This window comes from Pristiophorus japonicus, chromosome 8 (genome assembly GCF_044704955.1).
Source record: "Pristiophorus japonicus isolate sPriJap1 chromosome 8, sPriJap1.hap1, whole genome shotgun sequence".
NCBI lineage: Eukaryota > Metazoa > Chordata > Chondrichthyes > Pristiophoridae > Pristiophorus > Pristiophorus japonicus.
This window is the reverse complement of record NC_091984.1, coordinates 62,270,986-62,291,387: the sequence shown is the minus strand read 5'-3', so window position 1 is coordinate 62,291,387 and position 20,402 is coordinate 62,270,986. Positions and strand designations below refer to the sequence as shown.

The 20,402-nt window shown below is 44.9% G+C and overlaps 1 protein-coding gene across 3 annotated transcripts in view; it reads left to right on the top strand.

The window, feature by feature from the left end:
• The window catches only part of ipo13b (importin 13b), a 224,448-nt gene that overhangs the window by 106,103 nt on the left and 97,943 nt on the right, over positions 1 to 20,402 (top strand). For all 3 annotated transcript variants that reach the window (XM_070886848.1, XM_070886849.1, XM_070886847.1), the window contains 3 exons: positions 7,246 to 7,412; positions 8,980 to 9,100; positions 14,826 to 14,973. In XM_070886848.1, coding sequence (XP_070742949.1) covers positions 7,246 to 7,412; positions 8,980 to 9,100; positions 14,826 to 14,973 — 436 coding nt within the window. The remainder of the gene's footprint in view (positions 1 to 7,245; positions 7,413 to 8,979; positions 9,101 to 14,825; positions 14,974 to 20,402) is intronic.

Genomic DNA, 20,402 nt, shown 5'->3' with positions numbered 1-20,402 from the left:
CTTTCTTACTATTGCATTAATTTCCTCTTTAACCAGCAATGCCACCTTGCCTCCTTTTCCTTTCTGTCTATCCTTCGTAAATGTTGAATACCCCTGGATGTTGAGTTCCCAGCCTTGGTCACCCTGGAGCCATGACTCCGTGATGCCAATTACATCATACCCGTTAACTGCTATCTGCGCAGTTAATTCGTCCACCTTATTTCGAATACTCCTCGCATTGAGGCACAGAGCCTTCAGGCTTGTCTTTCTAACACACTTTGCCCCTTTAGAATTTTGCTGTAATGTGGTCCTTTTTGCTTTTTGCCTTAGGTTTCTCTGCCCTCCACTTTTACTTTTCTTCTTTCTATCTTTTGCTTGTTCCCCCATTCTATTTCCCTCTGTCTCCCTGTATAGGTTCCCATCCCCCTGCCGTATTAGTTTGACACCTCCCCAACAGCACTAGCAAACACTCCCCCTAGGACATTGGTTCCGGTCCTGCCCAGATGCAGACCGTCCGGTTTGTACTGGTCCCACCTCCCCCAGAACCGGTTCCAATGTCCTAGGAATTTGAATTCCTCCTTGCTGCACCACTCCTCAAGCCATGTATTCATCTGAGCTATTCTGCGATTCCTACTCTGACTAGCACGTGGCACTGGTAGCAATCCTGAGATTGCTACTTTTGAGGTGCTACTTTTTAAATTTAGCTCCTAGCTCCCTAAATTCATCATGTAGGATCTCATCCCTTTTTTTAACCTATATGCACCACGACAGCTGGCTGTTCACCCTCCCTTTTCAGAATGCCCTGCATCTGCTCCAAGACATCCTTGGCCCTTGCACCAGGGAGGCAACATACCACCCTGGAGTCTCGGTTGCGGCCGCAGAAACGTCTATCTATTCCCCTTACAATTGAATCCCCTATCACTATAGCTCTCCCACTCTTTTTCCTGCCCACCTGTACAGCAGAGCCACCCACGGTGCCATGGACATGGCTGCTGCTGCCCTATCCTGGTGAGTACCCAAAGCGGTGTATCTGTTTTGCAGGGGGATGACCGCAGGGGACCCCTGCACTACCTTCTTTCAACTGCTCTTCCTGTTGGTCATCCATTCCCTATCTGCTTGAGTAACCTTTTCCTGCGGTAAGACCAACTCACTAAACGTGCTATTCATGTCATTCTCAGCATCGTGCATGCTCCAGAGTGAATCCATCCGCAGCTCCAGTGCCGCAATGCGGCTCGTCAGGAGCTGCAGCTGGATACACTTCCTGCACACGTGGTCATCAGGGACACCGGAAGCGTCCCTGACTTCCCAAGTAGTACAGGAGGAGCATAACACGTGTCCGAGCTGTCCTGCCATGACTTAATCCCGAGATAAACTTAAATTGGCAACAACAATGCTAAAGGTTACTGACTGATATAGAAAAGAAAAAGAGAAACTACTCACCAATCTCCAGCCAATCACTTACCCCCTTGGCTGTGACGTCACCTTTTGATTTCTTTCTACTACTATTTTGCCTTCTCACCCGGCTGCAGCTGCACCGGCTGGCTGCTCGAACTCCTGCTGGGCCTTTTTATAGGCCTCCGCACGCTGCTGCTCCGTCTCTCTGACTGCCGCCGATCCCCGGACTCCCGCTGGCACTTTTTATAGGCCTCTGCACGCTGCTGCTCTGCCTCTCCGACTGCCGCTGGGCGCTTATAGGCCTCACCCATGCTGCTGCTCCACCTCTCCGACTGCCGCCGATCCGCAGACTCCCGCTGGGCCTTTATAGGCCTCGTCCACGCTGCTGCTTCACCTCTCCGACTGCCGCCGATCCCCAGACTCCCATTGGGCCTTTATAGGCCTCGTCCACGCTGCTGCTCCACCTCTCCGACTGCCGCCGATCCCCAGACTCCCACTGGGCCTTTATAGGCCTCACCCACGCTGCTGCTCTGCCTCTCCGACTGCCGCCGATCCCCAGACTCCTATTGGGCCTTTATAGGCCTCACCCACGCTGCTGTTCCGCCTTCAGTTAATTTGATGTAAGAGAGCTGGAAATAATTGCCCTTTTATACTAGCAAGCTATAGTCAATGGCATTGCAGTTGGCTGGAACCCTGTTCAGGGAATTATTTTCTTTGTTTCCACCTGAGATTGATGATTTAAAGCAACAATATGTGTTCTCCATAATATACAAATAAGCACCAATTAACCAGCCATAAGCTACTCTCTTTGATTTCTGTAAACTGAAGGTAAATAATTAATTTGACACTGCATGCTTAATGAACGATAGATAAAAATGCCTGCATTGACATTGATACTGCAGTCACCTTTTATGTGGCACCTTATTGAATGCCTTCTGGAAATCCAAATAAACCACATCCACTGGTTCCTCCTTATCCACCCTGCTTGTTACATCCTCAAAGAGCTCCAGCAAATTTGTCAAACATGATTTCCCTTTCATAAAACCATTTTGACTCTGCTTGATTGAGTTATGCTTTTCCAAATGTCCTGCTGCTGCTTCTTTAATAATGGACTCCAGCATTTTCCCAACGACAGATGTTAGGCTAACTGGTCTATAGTTTCCTGCTTTCTGTTTGTCTCCTTTTTTAAATACAAGTTGTTGTTCATTCATTCAACTGATCTTTAAATTAATTTATAATTTGTAATCTTGATTCAGTATAATCAATCCTGATTCTCAGTTTGAAAGTTGAAAAATGAAGTTTCATTATTGCGACTTTTAGATTCATCAATCAATGTTTTCTGGGAGAATCATCCATGGGCACTAAAGACTGACTTATCTTCATGTGGAAAAATTGGGTTTCAAGTGGTTCTAATATTGCCACAAGAAATATTGAAACTACTGGAAATTGACACCTCGACGCTCTACCTGTCAAATATCCCCTGGTCTCATTCACCTTTCTTGGCATCTGGACATCAATTGACATATTGACATCATGGTCTTGACAGAGACATGGTTGAGGGGTGATAACACCTTTCCCCTTAATGAAACTTTTCTGTCTGGCTATACTTCCTACCATTTGCTCTGCCCAAACCGCTGTGATGGTGTAGCCATTATCTCTCACTCCCACTGTAGTCTGTCTCACTACTCCTCTGGCAACTTCTTCTTTGAGCATCTTACCTTTTTCCACCTTTCACGCCTCTCTTTTAAATTCCTTGTTCTGTATCGACCACCCAAGTATCACACCAATTTTCTCTGAGATATCTTCTCTGCTTACCGACCTCAGCCTCTGCACCAAGCGATTTCCCATCTTCAGTGATTTCAACCTTCACCTCAACTCGTTCTCTCTCCTCTGAGTTTACTGCCCTCCTTTCCACCCTTAATCTCTCCCTCCATTATAAACTCTCCTACCCATATACGCAGCCACCCCCTCGCTCTTGTCATCTCATGTGGCCTTGCTATTCACACCGTAACTATCACTGATAAGGCAATCTCTGATCATTTCCTTATATCACTACCAATATTCCCCTCTTCTCTTACCCCAACCCCCACCCCATTTCTTTCTATGTCGGCTTCTGGAAAAAACTCTCTCTTGTGACTCTTACCACTGCACTTTCAAATTCCCAACTATCTAGCCGTTGGCCTACAATTCTTCATAACATTTCTGCAGCTACTAATTTGCTAAATCGCACCCTCTCCACCACCTTTGATGCCCTTGTCCCCGCTAAAACCCCCCGGTATACCTCCCATCTCTTCTCCCTTAAATCCAAGGGACGCAGACTTGAACGTGTTTGGTAGACAACTGGTTTAATCATCCATCACCAGATATGGCTGGATCACAAAGCATTATCGGGTACTGCTCTCCATCGCTAAAACTCCCCACTATGATCATCCAGGAAGGCAAAGATAACATCCAATTTCTCTTCTCCAGAACAAACCATCTTCTTAAACCACCCTCCCCTGCCTCCTCCTCCCTCATCTCCAACACTTAAGTGCAAGGAGCTCGTGGAGTGTTTTGTTTCAAAGATTGAGATCATTCATTCAGCTGCTTCTGCTACTCCCTCTGTCCCCCCCCTCTTCCCGTAGCCCACTGAGCCTGACTTCCTCTCCGTTCCACCCCCTCCCCCCCCCCAACCCATGTCCAAACCTGAATTTGCATCTTTCGCTAGTTTCTATCCTATCTCTCGTCACGCACTCTCAAAGCTCATCTTATCAATGAGACTGACCACCTCTTTCAACCCTGTTCCTACTAAACTGTTGACCATTCAATTTCTCTTCCTTGCTCCCATGTTAGCTAATATTGTTAAAGATTCTCTCTCCTCTTCTTGCTGTCCCTTCTCCTTCAAACCTGCCGTCATCACCCCTCTCCTCAAAAAAAAAAACTCTTGACCCCCCTCCGTCCTTGCAAACCATCGCCCCGTCTGCAACCTCCCTTTTCTCTCAAGTCCTTGAACATTTGTTGTCTCCCAAATCCGTGTCCACCTTTCCCGTAACTCCTTATTTGAATTCCTCAAATCAGGTTTCCGCCCCGCCATAGTACCAAAACTGCTCTTACCAAGGTCACAAATGACATCCTAATTGACTGCGACAAAGGTAATCTACCCCTCTCGTCCTTCTGGACCTGTCTGCAGCCTTTGACACAGTTAACCACAAACTACTGCTCCAACGCCTCTCCATCATCGTCCAGCTGGATGGGACTGCAGTGGCCTGGTTTCATTCCTAACTTTCCACCCACAACTATAGAATCACCTGCAATGTCCCCCCAAGGAGTTATCCTTGACACCCTCCTATTTCTCATCTACATGCTGCTCCTCGGCGCACAACGCGAGTTTTCACATGTATGCTGATGATACCCAGTGCTACCTCTCCTCCATCTCTCTCGAACCCTCCACCGTCTCTATATTATCAGATTGCTTGTCCGACATCCAGCACTGAATGAGTAGAAATTTCCTCCAATTAAATATCGAAGACCAAAGCTATTGGTTTTGGATCACATCACAAACTCCATTCCCTTTCTACTGATTCGATCTCTCTCCCCGGCATATTTGATCACAAATTGAACTTCCTACCTCGTATCCATTCTATCACTAAGACTGCCCATTTTCACCTTCGTAATATCACCCATCTCTGCCCTTACCTCAACTTATCTGCTGCCGAAACCCTCGTCCATGCCTTTGTTACCTCTAGGCTTGACTATTCCAATGCAATCCTGGCTGGCCTCCCTAGTTGTACCTTCCATAAACTTGAGGTCATCCAAAACTCTGCCGCCCATGTGCTAACTCGCATCAAGTCCAGTTCACTCATTCTCCCCTGTGCTTTCTGACCTACATTGGGTCCTGGTTAAGCAACGCCTCGATTTTAAAATTTTCATCCTTGTTGTCAAATCCCTCCATGGCCGCACCCCATCAACAACAAAAGCAACAACTTGTATTTATATAGCTAAACATCCCAAGGCACTTCAAAGGATATATTGGGGCAGATGACCGAAAGCTTAGGCAAAGAAGTAGGTTTTCAGGAGCATCTTAAAGGAAGAAAGAGAGGTCGAGAGGCAAAGAGATTTATGGAGGAAATTCCACAGCTGAAGACACAACTGCCAATGGTGGCGCAATTAACATTGGGGTGCGTAAGAGGCTAGAATTAGAGGTGCGCAGATATCTCGGAGGGTTGTAGGGCTAGAGGAGATTACAGAGATGAGGAGGGGCGAGGCCATGGGGGGATTTGAAACCAGGTTGAGAATTTTAAAATATTAAAATTATAAAGTATGTACAGCACAAGTTCACCAGGATGATACCGGGCATGGAGAACTATAGGTATAAGGAGAGACTTGAGATACTGAGTTCCAGTATCTCAATTCTCACCTCCGAAGTATAGTTTCCAATGGGGATATTGCTGTGGAATGGCACAAAAGGGAATCCTCCTTGTTGAGCACCTTTTGTGGCACCTCCAGTTCCGCAGAGGGTCAAGTACTGGGCTCCTCCATTTCTTGTCTGCACACTTGAGCCTCCACTTTGTTAAAATTTTACTATTGCCTGTAACTTCTTAATGCCCTATCCTATCAGCCTTGGCAAAAGCTACTAATGGGTTGCGAGGCCAACAGCTTTCAAAAATGTTGTCCCATTATCCTGTTACTTTAATTAATCTCTTCCCTTTAAATTTCACTTGGATGCAATTCTTTGCTCCCACAAATAGTCTGTCTCCTGCATCCATCAAAATGTGTATGAGGCTATAGAAATGACCTGACTTTGGAAAATTGGCAATTTCCATTTGAGTATATCTGGAACCTGTCACTAGCCATTTGGGTCTAAGCTGCACCTCTGGTTGAACTTTTATTGTTCTCGAACTATGCAGACTGGGAGATGGAGAAAAGAGGGAGGCAGAGTTGAAAAAAAGAGTATGAGATGAGTAGAAAGACAGCTACTTTAAGTGAAAGAAGTATAAATTTAATATCCTTTGAGTCCATGAGCAACTCCATAGATCATCAACCAGTATTCTATGAAAACATAACTATTAACTCTTTTTTAAAAAAGAAATATATAATTGGCTAAAGATGCATCTTGATGAGAGGTGGTTTGGGCTCCTAGGCTTCTGCAAATGGTGCTGTGTAACAGGGCCTACCAGGTATCTTGCTTTCAGTTTCATTCTCTTCATATAGAGAGGTGTATGGTTTTGCTCTGAGCACTTCTGCATATATATCTGGGTTTGAAAACTTTTTACATAAGGAATGGCAGGTTGAAAAACACATCCTACAAACTGGATGGCACAGCACCTTGGAAGTGCCACACCACACTCTGCATATATTATGTTAAATAAAAGAGCTAGGGGGTGAAGTCGATGATTCCTTTGGAGTTTGTATTTTCACAAAAGTCTCCAATTCATCCATGATTGTCCAATCTCAAACCATGCTATAACTAAATATTTTATCAGCAAGTCAGCTGAGTTTCTTTGTACATTAAGGATTCTCCACAATTTCAGAACACTGACTTTTTAAAGCACAATATTTTTGACAAATTAACATATGGGAATGTTTGCTTTGAGCTTTGATTTTAAACTATTAACATCTTATCTGTTCAAATTTCAAAAGTATAGTTTACAATAAAAAATGTTTTCTTTTAAATAGTGTGATCTGTTTCCTTCTTTGCATGTGTTTTAACTGGGGAATGGATTATAATTTCAGATATATAGCTTAGGGATTTCCTCAGTGAAAGTTGGAGGGAAATCTGTTTTTGCTTTTTATGGGAAACATGTAAAGCATCATCAGCCTTGTAATACTTTTCATTCCATCATTTTAACAACTTCTTAACTCAAGTTTTTCCTTTTTCTGTCTGACATCTAGGATGACATAATGTCATTTGAAGCAGAGAAACAGGTGGTGTATCTACAGGTTTATCGTCCCGTTTACTTTCAATTAGTTGATGTTCTGCTGCACAAGGCCCAGTTCCCCTCTGATGAAGAATATTCTTCATGGTCTTCTGATGAAAAAGAACAATTTAGGATATATAGGTGAGGAAGTAATGGATGTTTACTTTTAAAGAATTGTTCACAACTGAATAGTTGTTATTTGAGGTACCTATACACCTATAAGCTGCATATTCTTTTCAAGGCCTGCATTTTTTATTTTAAAACTTCTTGATTGTTGATGGTACTAGGCAGGCGATGAAAGATGTTGCAGTCCAGTGTATTGTGCCATTGAGTGTTGTGGAAGACTGACTGATTTATGCTTCTGATTTTTCAATTTGTGATGACAAAGGTGACATCAGGAAGTGGTCACCTTGTATACCTCCTATATAATTAGGGGAAGGACTTAAATAGGGAAAGAAAAGTGTTTTTTGTGTTTATGAATGGCTCCGAGAGCACGTTTGCATTAGTGAGTATCGGTTCTTCACCAATCTCCGAGTTGGCTGATCGCAGTCGGGGTGATGATCACAGTAGGGAATGCAATAATTGGCCTTACGCCTGGGATGGGGGGAACTCTTTTGGATTTATGCTTCTGGTTATTGTGGAGTGACTCTGCTAGAGTTGGCATGTGGACAAATGAGGACAGGATTGGGTTTGTCTGTGGTTGATTAGCTGCTGACACTCACTGTGAACACTTAGAAATGTTTTGAATAGCCATAGAACGTGTCTAAGAAAGAAGTCAATCTATTAAGAAAGGAATGGAGAAAAATGATTTTATTTATTTTGTCTTGGTTAGAGACTCCGAGGCTGTGCGCATCTCTGAGTCTGAAGATTGTGGGTTCAAGTCCTACTTCAGGACTTGAGCACGTAATTTAGGCTAATACTTTAACACAGTACTGAAATAAACAATAAACAAAGTAGCACTGCACTGCCAGAGGTCCTGTCTTTTGAATGAGAAGTAAAACAGAGATCCCGTCTGCTTGCTGAGGTGGATATAAAAGATCCCATGGCACTACTTGAAGAGCAGAGCAGTTCTGCTGGTATCCTAGCCGACACATCCCTCAACGAAAATCACCAAGGCAAATTATCTGGTCATTTATGTCTTCGCCGTGTGCAAATTTTCTGCCATGTTTGCCTACATAGCAACAAGGACTACACCTCAAAACTAATTCATTGGCTGTGAAGTGCTTTTGGACATCCTGAAGATGTGAAAGATGCCATGTAATTGCAAGTTTGTTCTTAACTTTCTTTTCAGCAATATATAGGAAGAAATGTCTGTTTCAAGCTAAAACAAGAGTAAAATTATTTAAAATCAGTTAATCCTGATTGCAAACTTGGTGAGTCTGTCAAATGACCTAATCAGGGGTTCTTTTTAACTGCTTAGTCAAACTCTTCTTAAATTCAATTAGAACTTAGCACATAGCTATGCTGATGGGTTTATAGTGAAGAGTTTGAAATGAGTACATTTGACTGTATATACACTCTGCAAGTAGTTCTAGTTAATTGATAGCTGTTCCATTCTATTGGTACAGTAAAGAAATATGATTGTTTTTAAACCATTAATGGGATTTTCAGTTATATTTAAAATGTTTATCTAATTCAGTTGCAAATGTGTTACAGTTTTGTTTAATGTTTTCTAATTATTAAAAAAAAATGTATTTTTCCTTGGCAGGGTTGATATCTCTGATACTCTGATGTATGTATACGAGATGCTGGGAGCTGAACTGCTAAGTAATCTGTATGACAAATTAGGAAGACTTTTAACTAATACTGAGCAACCAACCTCATGGCAGGTGAGTGCTACATTGCTGCACTGCTGTGCTGAGAGTTAACATTAAATATTTATGTTCATTTCATTGTAAAGAGAGTATTTAATCTAAAAGAGTGCTGAATATTTTTAATAGGAATTCAGAATAAATGCCATCCAGATAAGTTTCATCACTAAGGTTGATATTCTGATGTTTTCTATAAATTGTGCCAATTAAGAAATATGCTCCCTATATTTAGAGAATATAAAAACATGAGGCTTTTATCTAAGATTTTCTAGTACCGTATTTGCAGTCATTGAAATAATGTACAGTATTTTAGAGCAAACTAAAAATCCAGTGCCAGTTGAACAGTTGTAAAAAAGGATTAACTACTTTAAATTGCTATTTACGAAAAGTCCATCCGTTTGCATAAAACTATGGGCCCAAGTTTCCACATGATTTGCACCTGATTTTTAGGAGCAACTGGTGGAGAACGGACTATCTTAGAAATCGCAATTCTCCACATTTTTTTTCTGCAGTTCTAGTCAGGTCGAACAGTTCTACTTTGGAACAGAATTTTTTCTTCAAAAGGGGGCGTGTCCAGCCACTGACGCCTGATTTCAAAGTTTCCACAGTGAAAACGTACTCCAAACTAAGTTAGAATGGAGCAAGTGAAGATTTTTGTAGAACTGAAAAAACCTGTTCTACACATTAAAAAATCAGGCACAGGTTACAAATTAGGCGTCCAGAACGAGGTGGGGGGGAGGGGGGGAAGGGGGGAAGGGAAGTCATTAAATTCTACAATAAATCCTTATTTATACTTCTACAAATATTATACAAATAAATCCAACCTGAATAAACATTTATAAGCAAGGAAAAGATTAAATAAACCATCTTCCTACCTGTGTGAAGGCACGGAGAATGCTGCAGTCAGCCTGTGGCGCCCGTTCTTTCCCGCAGGGGGGGGGGGAGGAGGCGCCCGTTCTTCCCGCAGGGGGGGGAGGCGCCCGTTCTTTCCCGCGGGGGGGGGAGGAGGCGCCCGTTCTTTCCCGCGGGAGGGGAGGAGGCGACGCCCGTTCTTCCCGCGGGGGGGGGGGGGGGGGAGAGGAGACAGTAAGAAGGCTGCAAGTGCTGATGTGCTGATGGCAATGTGCTTTTATTAAAAAAATGTTCAAAAATTAAACAGCTACAAAGAACTACAAAAATGGCTGAGTGCCAATGTTTTTTTCATACTGCGCGTGCGCGAACGCTCCAACGCGCACGCGCAGCGTTGCCGGCAGGAAAAAAAATAATTTAAATAGTACCCGCCCCCTCCCACTTACAAAATCGGCGCGAGTGTAGGCTCCGCCCCCCTGGGCGCCGCGCCAGGCAGACAAGGAGCTGCAGAACACTCCAGAATCGCGATTTTTTTTTTAGGCGCGAAAAACGAGCGCCCAGCTCAGAGGGACGCCCGTTTTTTACCGTGTGGAAACTTGGGCCAATTGTGTTTGTAATGAGCATCATGTGCAACATTTCATTCAATAAGTCATTAATTTGAAAGTTTGACCGCCTAAGCCATTTACTCAAGTGCTTGCCTAATTGATGTCAATGGGAGCTTCAGAGCTGTGGAGGGAATGGGTAGCATAGTGGTTATGTTTACTGGACTTGTAATCCAGAGGCTGGACTAATGGTCCAGAGATGTACATTCAAATCCCACCATGGCAGTTGACGAATTTAAATTGTTAATTAAATAAATCTGGAATAAAAAGCTAGTAATAAAAAGACCAAGAAACTACCAGATTGTCGTAAAAACCCAGTCAATGTGGTTGACTCTTGACTTCCCTCAAATAGCCACACAGTTGTTGCTACTATAATCACAGACTGCAGTGTTTAAGAAGATGGCTTACTACCACCTTCTCGAGGGCAGTTAGGGATAAATACTAGCCATGCCAACATCCCGTGAATGAATTTAAAAAAGTTCAGTTCTCTAGTCTGATCCACCAACTGTGCTTTTTTAATCAATCCCCTAGCATTTAATAGAATTAAGTCTGACAAGACCTATGTGCAAGAGACTGTGTCATCACCTCACTGTTTCCCACTGATTGACTATACAAATAGTCTGTCAGGTGTTCTTATTACCTTCAATTATTTTTATTTATTCTCTGAATGTAGGAATTACTGGCAAGACCTGCATTTATTGCCCATTCCTAATTACCCTTGACAAGGTGGTGGTGAGCCTTTTCCTGACCCATTACAGTCAGTGTGGTGAATGTGCTCCCAGAATACTGTTGGGTCCTGTTGACCCACGGCGATGTCTGTCCAAGTCAGGTGATGTGTGACTTGGAGGTGATGGTATCCCCATGCAGTTGCTGCCCTGTCCTAGCTGGTGAAGGTGGCGAGTTGCTGCAATGCATCCTACAGCCAGTACACACTCTAGCCACTGTACGCTGGTGGTGGAGGGAGTGAATGTTTCAACCAGTGGATGAAGTGCTAATCAAGCAGGCTGCTTTGTCCTGGATTGTAACTTCAGATAGTGTCGAGCTTCTTAAGTGTTGTTGGAGCTTCACTCATCCAAGCAAGTAGAAAGTATTCCATCACACTCTTGACACCACCTGTCATGAATGGTGGTGGACAATTAAACAATTACTGTGAAGAGAAGGCTCCATAAATATCCCCATCCTTAATGATGGAGGGGCCCAGCACGCAAATACAAAAGACAAGGCTGAAGTGTTTGCAACTATCTTCAGCCATAAGTGCCAAGTGGATGATTCATCTCGGCCTCCGCCTGAGATCCCCACCATTACAGAAGCCAGTCTTCAGCAAATTCGATTCACTCCACGTGATATCAAGAAATGGCTGAGCGCACTGGATACAGCAAAGGCTATGGGCCCTGACAACATCCCAGCTGTCGTGCTGAAGACTTGTGCTCCAGAACTAGCCCCGCCTCTAGCCAAGCTATTCCAATACAGCTACAACACCGGCACCCACCCAACAATGTGGAAAACTGCCCAGGTATGTCCTGACCACAAATCCAATCTGGCCAATTACTGCCCCATCAGTTTATTCTCAATCATCAGCAAAGTGATAGCACTGTCAACGACACCTTCCATCAAGTGCCACTTACTCACCAATAATCTGGTTATAACTGCTCCGTTTGGGTTCCACCAGGACCACTCGGTTCCAGACTTCATTACAGCCTTGGTCCAAACATGGACAAAAGTGCTGAATTCTAGAGGTGAGGTGAGAGTGACTGCCCTTGACACGAAGGCAGCATTTAACCGAGTGTGGCATCAAGGAGCCCTAGTAAAATTGAAGTGAATGGGAATCTGGGGGAAAGCTCTCCACTGGCTGGACTTCTACCTAGCACAAAGGAAGGTGGTTGGAGGCCAATCATCTCAGCCCCAGGACATCGCTGCAGGAATTCCTAAGGGCAGTGTCCAAGGCCCAACCAACTTCAGCTGCTTTATCAATGACCTTCCCTCCATCAAAGGTTCAGACTTGGGGAGGTATGTTGATGATTGCACAGTGTTCACTTCCATTCGCAACTCATCAAATAATGGAGCAGTTCATGCCTGCATGCAGCAAGACCTGGACAACATTCAGGCTTGGGCTGAAAAGTGGCAAGTAACATTCGGGCCACATAAGTGACAGCCAATGATTATCTCCAACAAGCGAGAGAGTCTATCTACCGCCCCTTGACATTCAACAGCATCACCTCAGACTCTCCAAAGCCTTTCCATCATCTACAAGGCACATGTCGGGAGTGTGATGGAGCAACAATACCCAAGAAACTCAACATCATCACTCGTCACTTCTGGCTGCAGGTGGTTGCAAACATTTCAGCATTGTCTTTTGCACTCGTGTGTTGGCTCTGCCATCATGGAGGATGGGATGTTCATGGAGCCTCCTCCTGTTAGTTGCGTAATTGTCCACCACCATTTGTGACTGGATGTGGCGGGGCTAAAGAGCTTTGATCTGATCCCTTGGTTGTTGGATCGCTTAGCTCTGTATATAGAATACTGTTTCTGCTATTAAAAAAAAAAGACGTCCATTTATGTAGTGCCAAACATGACCTCGGGACATCCCAAAGCACTTTACAGTCAATGAAGTACTTTTGAAGTGCCGTCATTGTTGTTCTGTAGGAAACACTCAGCAGCATGTAGTCCTGTGTTGTAGCTTTACCAGGTTGGCATACCCTGTAAGTGGTTTTGCCCTTGGTGGTTTCGAATCCGTCCCACTTAAAACAGTTCTAGACCCCGGGAATTATAGTAGTGAACAGAATACTCAGTTATAGACAGATCTTTCGGTCTCCACCATTACAACGCTTTTATTCAAGTTAAAGCACACACCTGCTTCCAGTAAAAACAAACAAAGTACAACACACAACACTGGCCCGTCTGAACATGCCCCTATCACGAAGTACTCATGACTAAAATACCCCTGCTCGGCTCAGTAGGGCACCACCGAATCTGTCCAACAGACTGTGCGTACGCCTATGATCCGTGCAGAACCTCCCCACTAAACCCCTAAGGCTTGGTGGGGACACACAACACCCCTTCACACTATGCGATGGTCTTAAGGATGTGTGGGCTGGGATAATGCTCACCAGTTACCCCTTTTGCTCACGAGCTGCTTCTTCCGATAGAGAGGCTCTCTCTTCTTGTAGATGATGATTTCTTCTCTCTGTCCCATATGGAGTGCTCGGTCCTTGATTGCGTTGAATGATGCAAGCAAGCAAGCGTAGAAGAGGAGAGAGAGAGAGAGAGAGAGAGATATGGCAGCAAACTGCCGTCTCTTATACCTGAAAAATGCTTGCTGAATCCTCGCGCCAAAAAACAGTTCTTTGCCTGAGGCAGTCCAACTAAAGAGCAATGAATCACATCTTCGGCCTGTGCCTTTGTTACCAGGCTTTTCTTGGGGATAAAGGCTCCTCCAACGAGTCTGGGTGGCCAAATAGCTTCCTTTGTCCTGAGCTTCCCGCGCTCCAGGGCTCTCAGTCATTTCGATGGCTTGAGCACTGACCAGTTTACCTGATCTCTCACTGATGGGTTCCCATTACATGACATAAGAGTCCTTCATCTGCTTTCAGCTATCCCAGACTATCCCTGCCCACCTGATGTATCTTCCTGTGGAACATTCTTGGGCCTGTCCCAGTCATGCTGTCCGCTCTTCTGAAATATAAAAAAGCAATGTCCAAAATCCTGAAGTCTGTGTCGATGTTTACGCCAATGCTTACACCCCGTGCAACAATAGTTACAGATTGCCACTAACATGATTCTATATAAAATGGTTCATTTTATTATTCAACTTTAATATATATGAAAATTATGGGTCTGGACCCTCCACATGTGCAAATCACTTCATAATAGTATAACCATGTTCTCATTTCAATGCAGTGACATTACCTGGTAGTTACCAGGTGAAAATCTTCTCTGATAATATATTTATTTGAATAGCTGGAAGCTTAAAAAAACAATTGGATATTTTAAATCTAAAACAATAAAAGGCTGATGTAACGTACACACAAAATACAGCGTCAGCTTAAGAATCTTCTTTCAATTTTGCTGATGTAATAATTCCTCTAAAATGGCAAATCATTCAGTATTGGCAGTGCAAAGTAGATAGTCATTGACTATTTTGTATGATTGTGGGACTAAAGGCACATCATTTCTTTGGATATTTTTCAAAAAAAGGCATTGGTTTCATGGGCATTACTAGATTTTTTCTTACAATTGGAAAATGCTAGTTTTGATGCATTATATTACTTTTTTTTCTCTTTCCCTCTGTTTAGCACATTGAAGCTTGTTTGTATGGGTTTCAGTCCATTGCAGAGACCAATGATGTCAATTATTCCGATGTTATTCCCGGCTTGATTGGACTTATCCCAAGGATAAACATCAGCAACGTGCAACTAGCTGACACTGTGATGTTTACTATAGGTAAATGGCTTTGCTTTGGTGAAGATGAGATAGCTATTCATAATACAGAGCTGGGGTTTGACTGTTCGGAATCTAAGGATATCCCAATGAAGTAAGTCGGCACCTCTGACAGTGCAGCATTCTCTCAGTAGTGCATGCATGTCTCTGCATAGATTATGTGTTCAAGTCTCTGAAGTGGAGCTTGAACCCATGTCCTTGTGTCTTAGGGGAGTGTGCTATCACTGAAACAAGACTGATACTCTATGGTGTTGAAATAGCAAAGGATGAAGTTTAGAGACCATCAGGTTTCAATAAACTGAATTTTCACATGAGTAATCAACAAAGCAAATAGAATGCTGAACTATAAAGCCAAAACCCTAGAGTACAAATTGGAGAAAGTCATGCTCAAACTGACAAGTACTCACATCAGACTACACCTATGTACTGTATCCAGTTCAGGTTCAGTGCGACGCTGATGACTTGGAGCGTTGGCTGCTCCGACCCACCCCCACTTCTGTCCCGCTAGTGGCGGCCACTCCGACCCGACCGCGCATCCGTCCCTCTCCCGACACCAACACCGGTCCAACCGGAAACAGCTGAAAACCGGCGGAACGTGGGGCGGACGGAGCACCTAAAAACCGTAGGAGCGCCCCCTTTCGGGCGGAGGGCAATTTACGCCCCTAGAGGTGGATGTTGAGCCTATCCAAGCTCCTTCATTTCAACCTTCAAATGAATACGCAATTATCTTGACAATCTCATTGAAACCATAGAGGCCATTGTCCATTTTTCCATATGACTAACGTGTATGCTAAATATGCTATTAATTTTTTTGGATCACTGCCAGTCTATCTACATTAAAACCAGTAATAAATTATATAACTAAGCAGTCAAGTGGTACCAGATTCATCCTCACTTGGATATTAGTGTCATCCTTAAGGCAATGAGCTAACTTTAAAAATTCTGTTTAATTTTAAGCTAGCAATTTTAATTTGAAAGTACTTTTCAAATGCAGATTCTTTGATTTCAAAGGATCTATTTGTAAACTAGGCTGCTGTGGTCTACAGACGAAAGCTATAACATACAGGTCATATAGAAAATTATCTACCTTGTTCATTGATCTGAAATTTCTAATCCCATATATGCTGTTTGAGATTGACATCTATGCATCTTTAAACAACAAGTCTTTCATTTTTAACAATTGTGTTATTTTTTCATTTATACTATTAGCACCTATTTCCTATTTACATGTTCTTTTGTTATCTGTCATGGGGGTCATGTTATAAAATATCTCTTTCATGGCAAATCAGGTTGACCTATTAAAAAAAAGAAACAGCAAATAAATTTGTTTAAACAAAGATCTCGGTTAAAAATGTTTTTTGCCATTCGGTCCTGTCTTTCCTTCTCTATTGTTTTCAAAGCAATTGAGGGAGTGCAGCGAAGGTTCACCAGACTGATTCCCGGGATGGCGGGACTGACATTTGAGGAGAGACTGGATCAACTGGGCCTTTATGCACTGGAGTTTAGAAGGATGAGAGGGGATCTCTTAGAAACTTACAAGATTCTGACGGGACTGGACAGGTTAGATGCAGGAAGAATGTTCCTGATGTTGGGGAAGTCCAGAACCAGGGGACACAATCTTAGGATAAGGGGTAGGCCATTTAGGACTGAGATGAGGAGAAACTTCTTCACTCGGAGAGTTGTTAACCTGCGGAATTCCCTACCGCAGAGAGTTGTTGATGCCAGTTCATTGGATATATTCAAGAGAGAGTTAGATATGGCCCTTACGGCTAAAGGGTTCAAGGGGTATGGAGAGAAAGCAGGAAAGGGGTACTGAGGGAATGATCAGCCATGATCTTATTGAATGATGGTGCAGGCTCAAAGGGCCGAATGGCCTACTCCTGCATCTATTTTCTATGTTTCTATGTTACCGAAACATATGAGAAACTTTAGGCTCTGGAATCTGTTCAGAGAAGTGCCATAATGAATTCCTAGTGTCAGATGACTTAAGTTATGAGGAATAATTGAAGAAATTTGGTCTTTTCAGCTTTAAAATGAAGAGACTTGTGACGTGAATGGTCTAGAAAAGGTAGATTCGAATGCTACTTCAAACTAAGTCAAAACAGTAGGACAAGAAGACACTGTTGAAAATAATAAAAAGCAAATTTAGGGCTGATATCAGGAAATTCCTCATACAAAGAATGTTCAAATCATGGAATGAATTTCCAGAAGAGGTAGTGGATAGAAAACCTCTGGAATTATTTTAAGAAGTAGTTGGGTGCTGTTATAGAGATAGACAATTTCTTAACCGATTAAAAAGTTATGGGGAGCGGGCAGGGAAGTGGACCTGAGTCCATGATCGGATCAATCAAGATCGTATTAAATGGCGGAGCAGGCTCGAGGGGCCGTATGGCCTACTCCTGCTCCTATTTCTTATGTTCTTATGTTATGGGTGAGACTTGGGGCATTTCTGAATGGATGAGATAAGAAGGGCCAAATGATTTTGCTAATCTTTATCTCTGATGACCATGTAATAGCAGATATGGACAGTCAGTGTATATTGATGAGGTTGTGGCTAAGGCATGTTGCTGAGGACAATTCATTTGACATCTGACGGTGCTTGATGCTTATTTGAGCATTCAAAGTGGCAGTGTTGTTATCTCTCACCTTGATTGATAAAAGAAGTATCAAGTGGTTAAGAAACTTGTAATTGTATTTTGATTCTGTGTGAAATGAGACTGATGATTTACTCTTGATCAATATTAATTGAAACTTCTGCTTTACCAATTTAAGTTTTGGTCCTGGCAAAAACTCCATTACAATTTGAAAAGGCATTCAGACTTTGATGAGGTGAAGTATTCTGGCAGTTCTCATCGTTTTGTGATGAAGTTTGATTGTTGTCTGTTTTTTGCAAAACTGTTACATGCATAGTTGACGTATTTACTGAGGCGTACGAAAGCATGGGCCTCACGCTAAACAACCATGTCAAAGGTCCTCCACCAGCCTGTCCTCGTCGCACAGCGATGCCCCCTAATCATCAAGATCCACAGCGTGGCCCTGGACAACGTGGACCATTTCCCATACCTCGGGAGCCTTTTATCAACAAGAGCAGACATTGATGACGAGATTCAACATCGCCTCCAGTACGCCAGTGCAGTCTTCGGCCGCCTGAGGAATAGAGGGTTCGAAGACCAGGCCATCAAATCTACCACCAAGCTCATGGTCTACAGGGCTGTAGTAATACCTGCCCTCCTGTATGGCTCAGAGACATGGACCATGTACAGTAGATACCTCAAGTCACTGGAGAAATACTACCAACAATGTCTCCGCAAGATCCTACAAATCCCCTGGGAGGACAGACGCACCAACATTAGCATCCTCGACCAGGCCAACATCCCCAGCCTTGAAGCACTGACCACACTTGAACAGCTCCACTGGGCAGGCCACATTCTCCACATGCCAGACACGAGACTCCCAAAGCAAGCGCTCTACTCGGAACTCCTTCACGGCAAACGAGCCAAAGGTGGGCAAAGGAAACGTTGCAAGGGCACCCTCCAAGCCTCCCTGATAAAGTGCAACATTCCCACCGACACCTGGGAGTCCTTGGCCGAAGACCACCCTAAGTGGAGGAAGTGCATCAGGGAGGGCGCTGAGCACCTCGAGTCTCATCGCCGAGAGCGTGCAGAAATCAAGCGCAGGCAGCGGAAAGAGCTTGCAGAAAACCTGTCCCAACCACCCTTTCCCTCAACGACAACCTGTTTCACCTGTGACCAGGACTGTGGCTCTTGTATTGGACTGTTCAGCCACCTAAGGACTCATGTTAAAAGTGGAAGCAGGGACTGCCTGTGTTGATGATGATGATGATGAAGGCCCGGAATTTGCGGTTAGAGGCAAAGCAAAAACTCCCGAAATAAGCTTCGCACAAAGATCTCGTGATCTCTGTGGCGAGAATTTCGGGTTTACCGATGCATAATTGAAATCATTGGAAGTTAAAGGGGATTCCCAGTGAAGAACTGCTGTGACGCCAACAAGTTGTCTAAGCAGCCAATCAAAATGAATAATTTTCAGGTGGCGAACCAGGAAGTGGGTGAACTCCTTTGATTCAAACTTTTAAAAAATGTTACAGGTAAAGGGAAAACTAAAAGATGTAAAGTGATTAAACCAGGAGAGAAATAAGATATATGTGAGTAAAACATTAAAGCTGAAGGACAGGTTAGGGTGTGGGGCCCAAGTAAGCATTCTGTATGCAAACACATGGGGCCCAAGTTTCGGGCCGCACCTAGAACGGCGCAGCCCTGACCTGGACGCCGTTTTTTGCGCCACAAAGTGCGCCTAAAAAAAACTTACGTATTCTCCGGCTCCCTGCTGATTCTCTGGAGACGGGCGCAGCGCAGCACGAGCTGTAGGGGGCGGAGCCAGGTCCCTGCGCTGAAAACAGTGCCGGGAACTCTGCACATGCGCGCTATAGTGGGCGCGCATGTGCAGTAGCTCCAGGCGCCCAAAACTGTGTGGGAAGGGCCCGAAGCACGCAGCCCCTAGCCCTGGCCGAATTGCCTCACTGGGGCTGCGTGCATAAGGCTGCCTCCCACGCCCAGCTCCTGCTTCCTCCCGACCCGACTCGACTCCCGCTACACCCCCGGACCCGACCCGACCCCCCGGACTGGACTGGACCCGACCCGCGCTCCCCGACCCCCGACCCGACCTGACCTCCCTCTCCCTCCCCCCCCCCCCCCACCCCCGACCCGACCCGACCTCCCTCCCAACACCCCCCCGACCCGACCCGCGCTCCCGACCCCGGACCCGACCCAACGCCACCTACCTGTAAATCTGGTGCTGGGGACGGGCCCTGCCCGAAGCCGGGCCCGGCCCGTTCAGCCTCCCTCCCCCTTCCCCTTCCCCCCCCCTTCTCCTTTCTCCCCCCCCTTCTCCTTTCTCCCCCCCGCTTCTCCTTTCTCCCCCCCCTTCTCCTTTCTTCCCCCCCCTTCTCCTTTCCCCCCCCCTTCTCCTTTCCCCCCCCCCCTTCTCCTTTCTCCCCCCCTTCTCCTTTCTCCCCCCCTTCTCCTTTCCCCACCCCCTTCTCCTTTCCCCACCCCCTTCTCCTTTCCCCACCCCCTTCTCCTTTCCCCACCCCCTTCTCCTTTCCCCACCCCCTTCTCCTTTCCCCACCCCCTTCTCCTTTCCCCACCCCCTTCTCCTTTCCCCACCCCCTTCTCCTTTCCCCACCCCCTTCTCCTTTCCCCACCCCCTTCTCCTTTCCCCACCCCCTTCTCCTTTCCCCACCCCCTTCTCCTTTCCCCACCCCCTTCTCCTTTCCCCACCCCCTTCTCCTTTCCCCACCCCCTTCTCCTTTCCCCACCCCCTTCTCCTTTCCCCACCCCCTTCTCCTTTCCCCACCCCCTTCTCCTTTCCCCACCCCCTTCTCCTTTCCCCACCCCCTTCTCCTTTCCCCACCC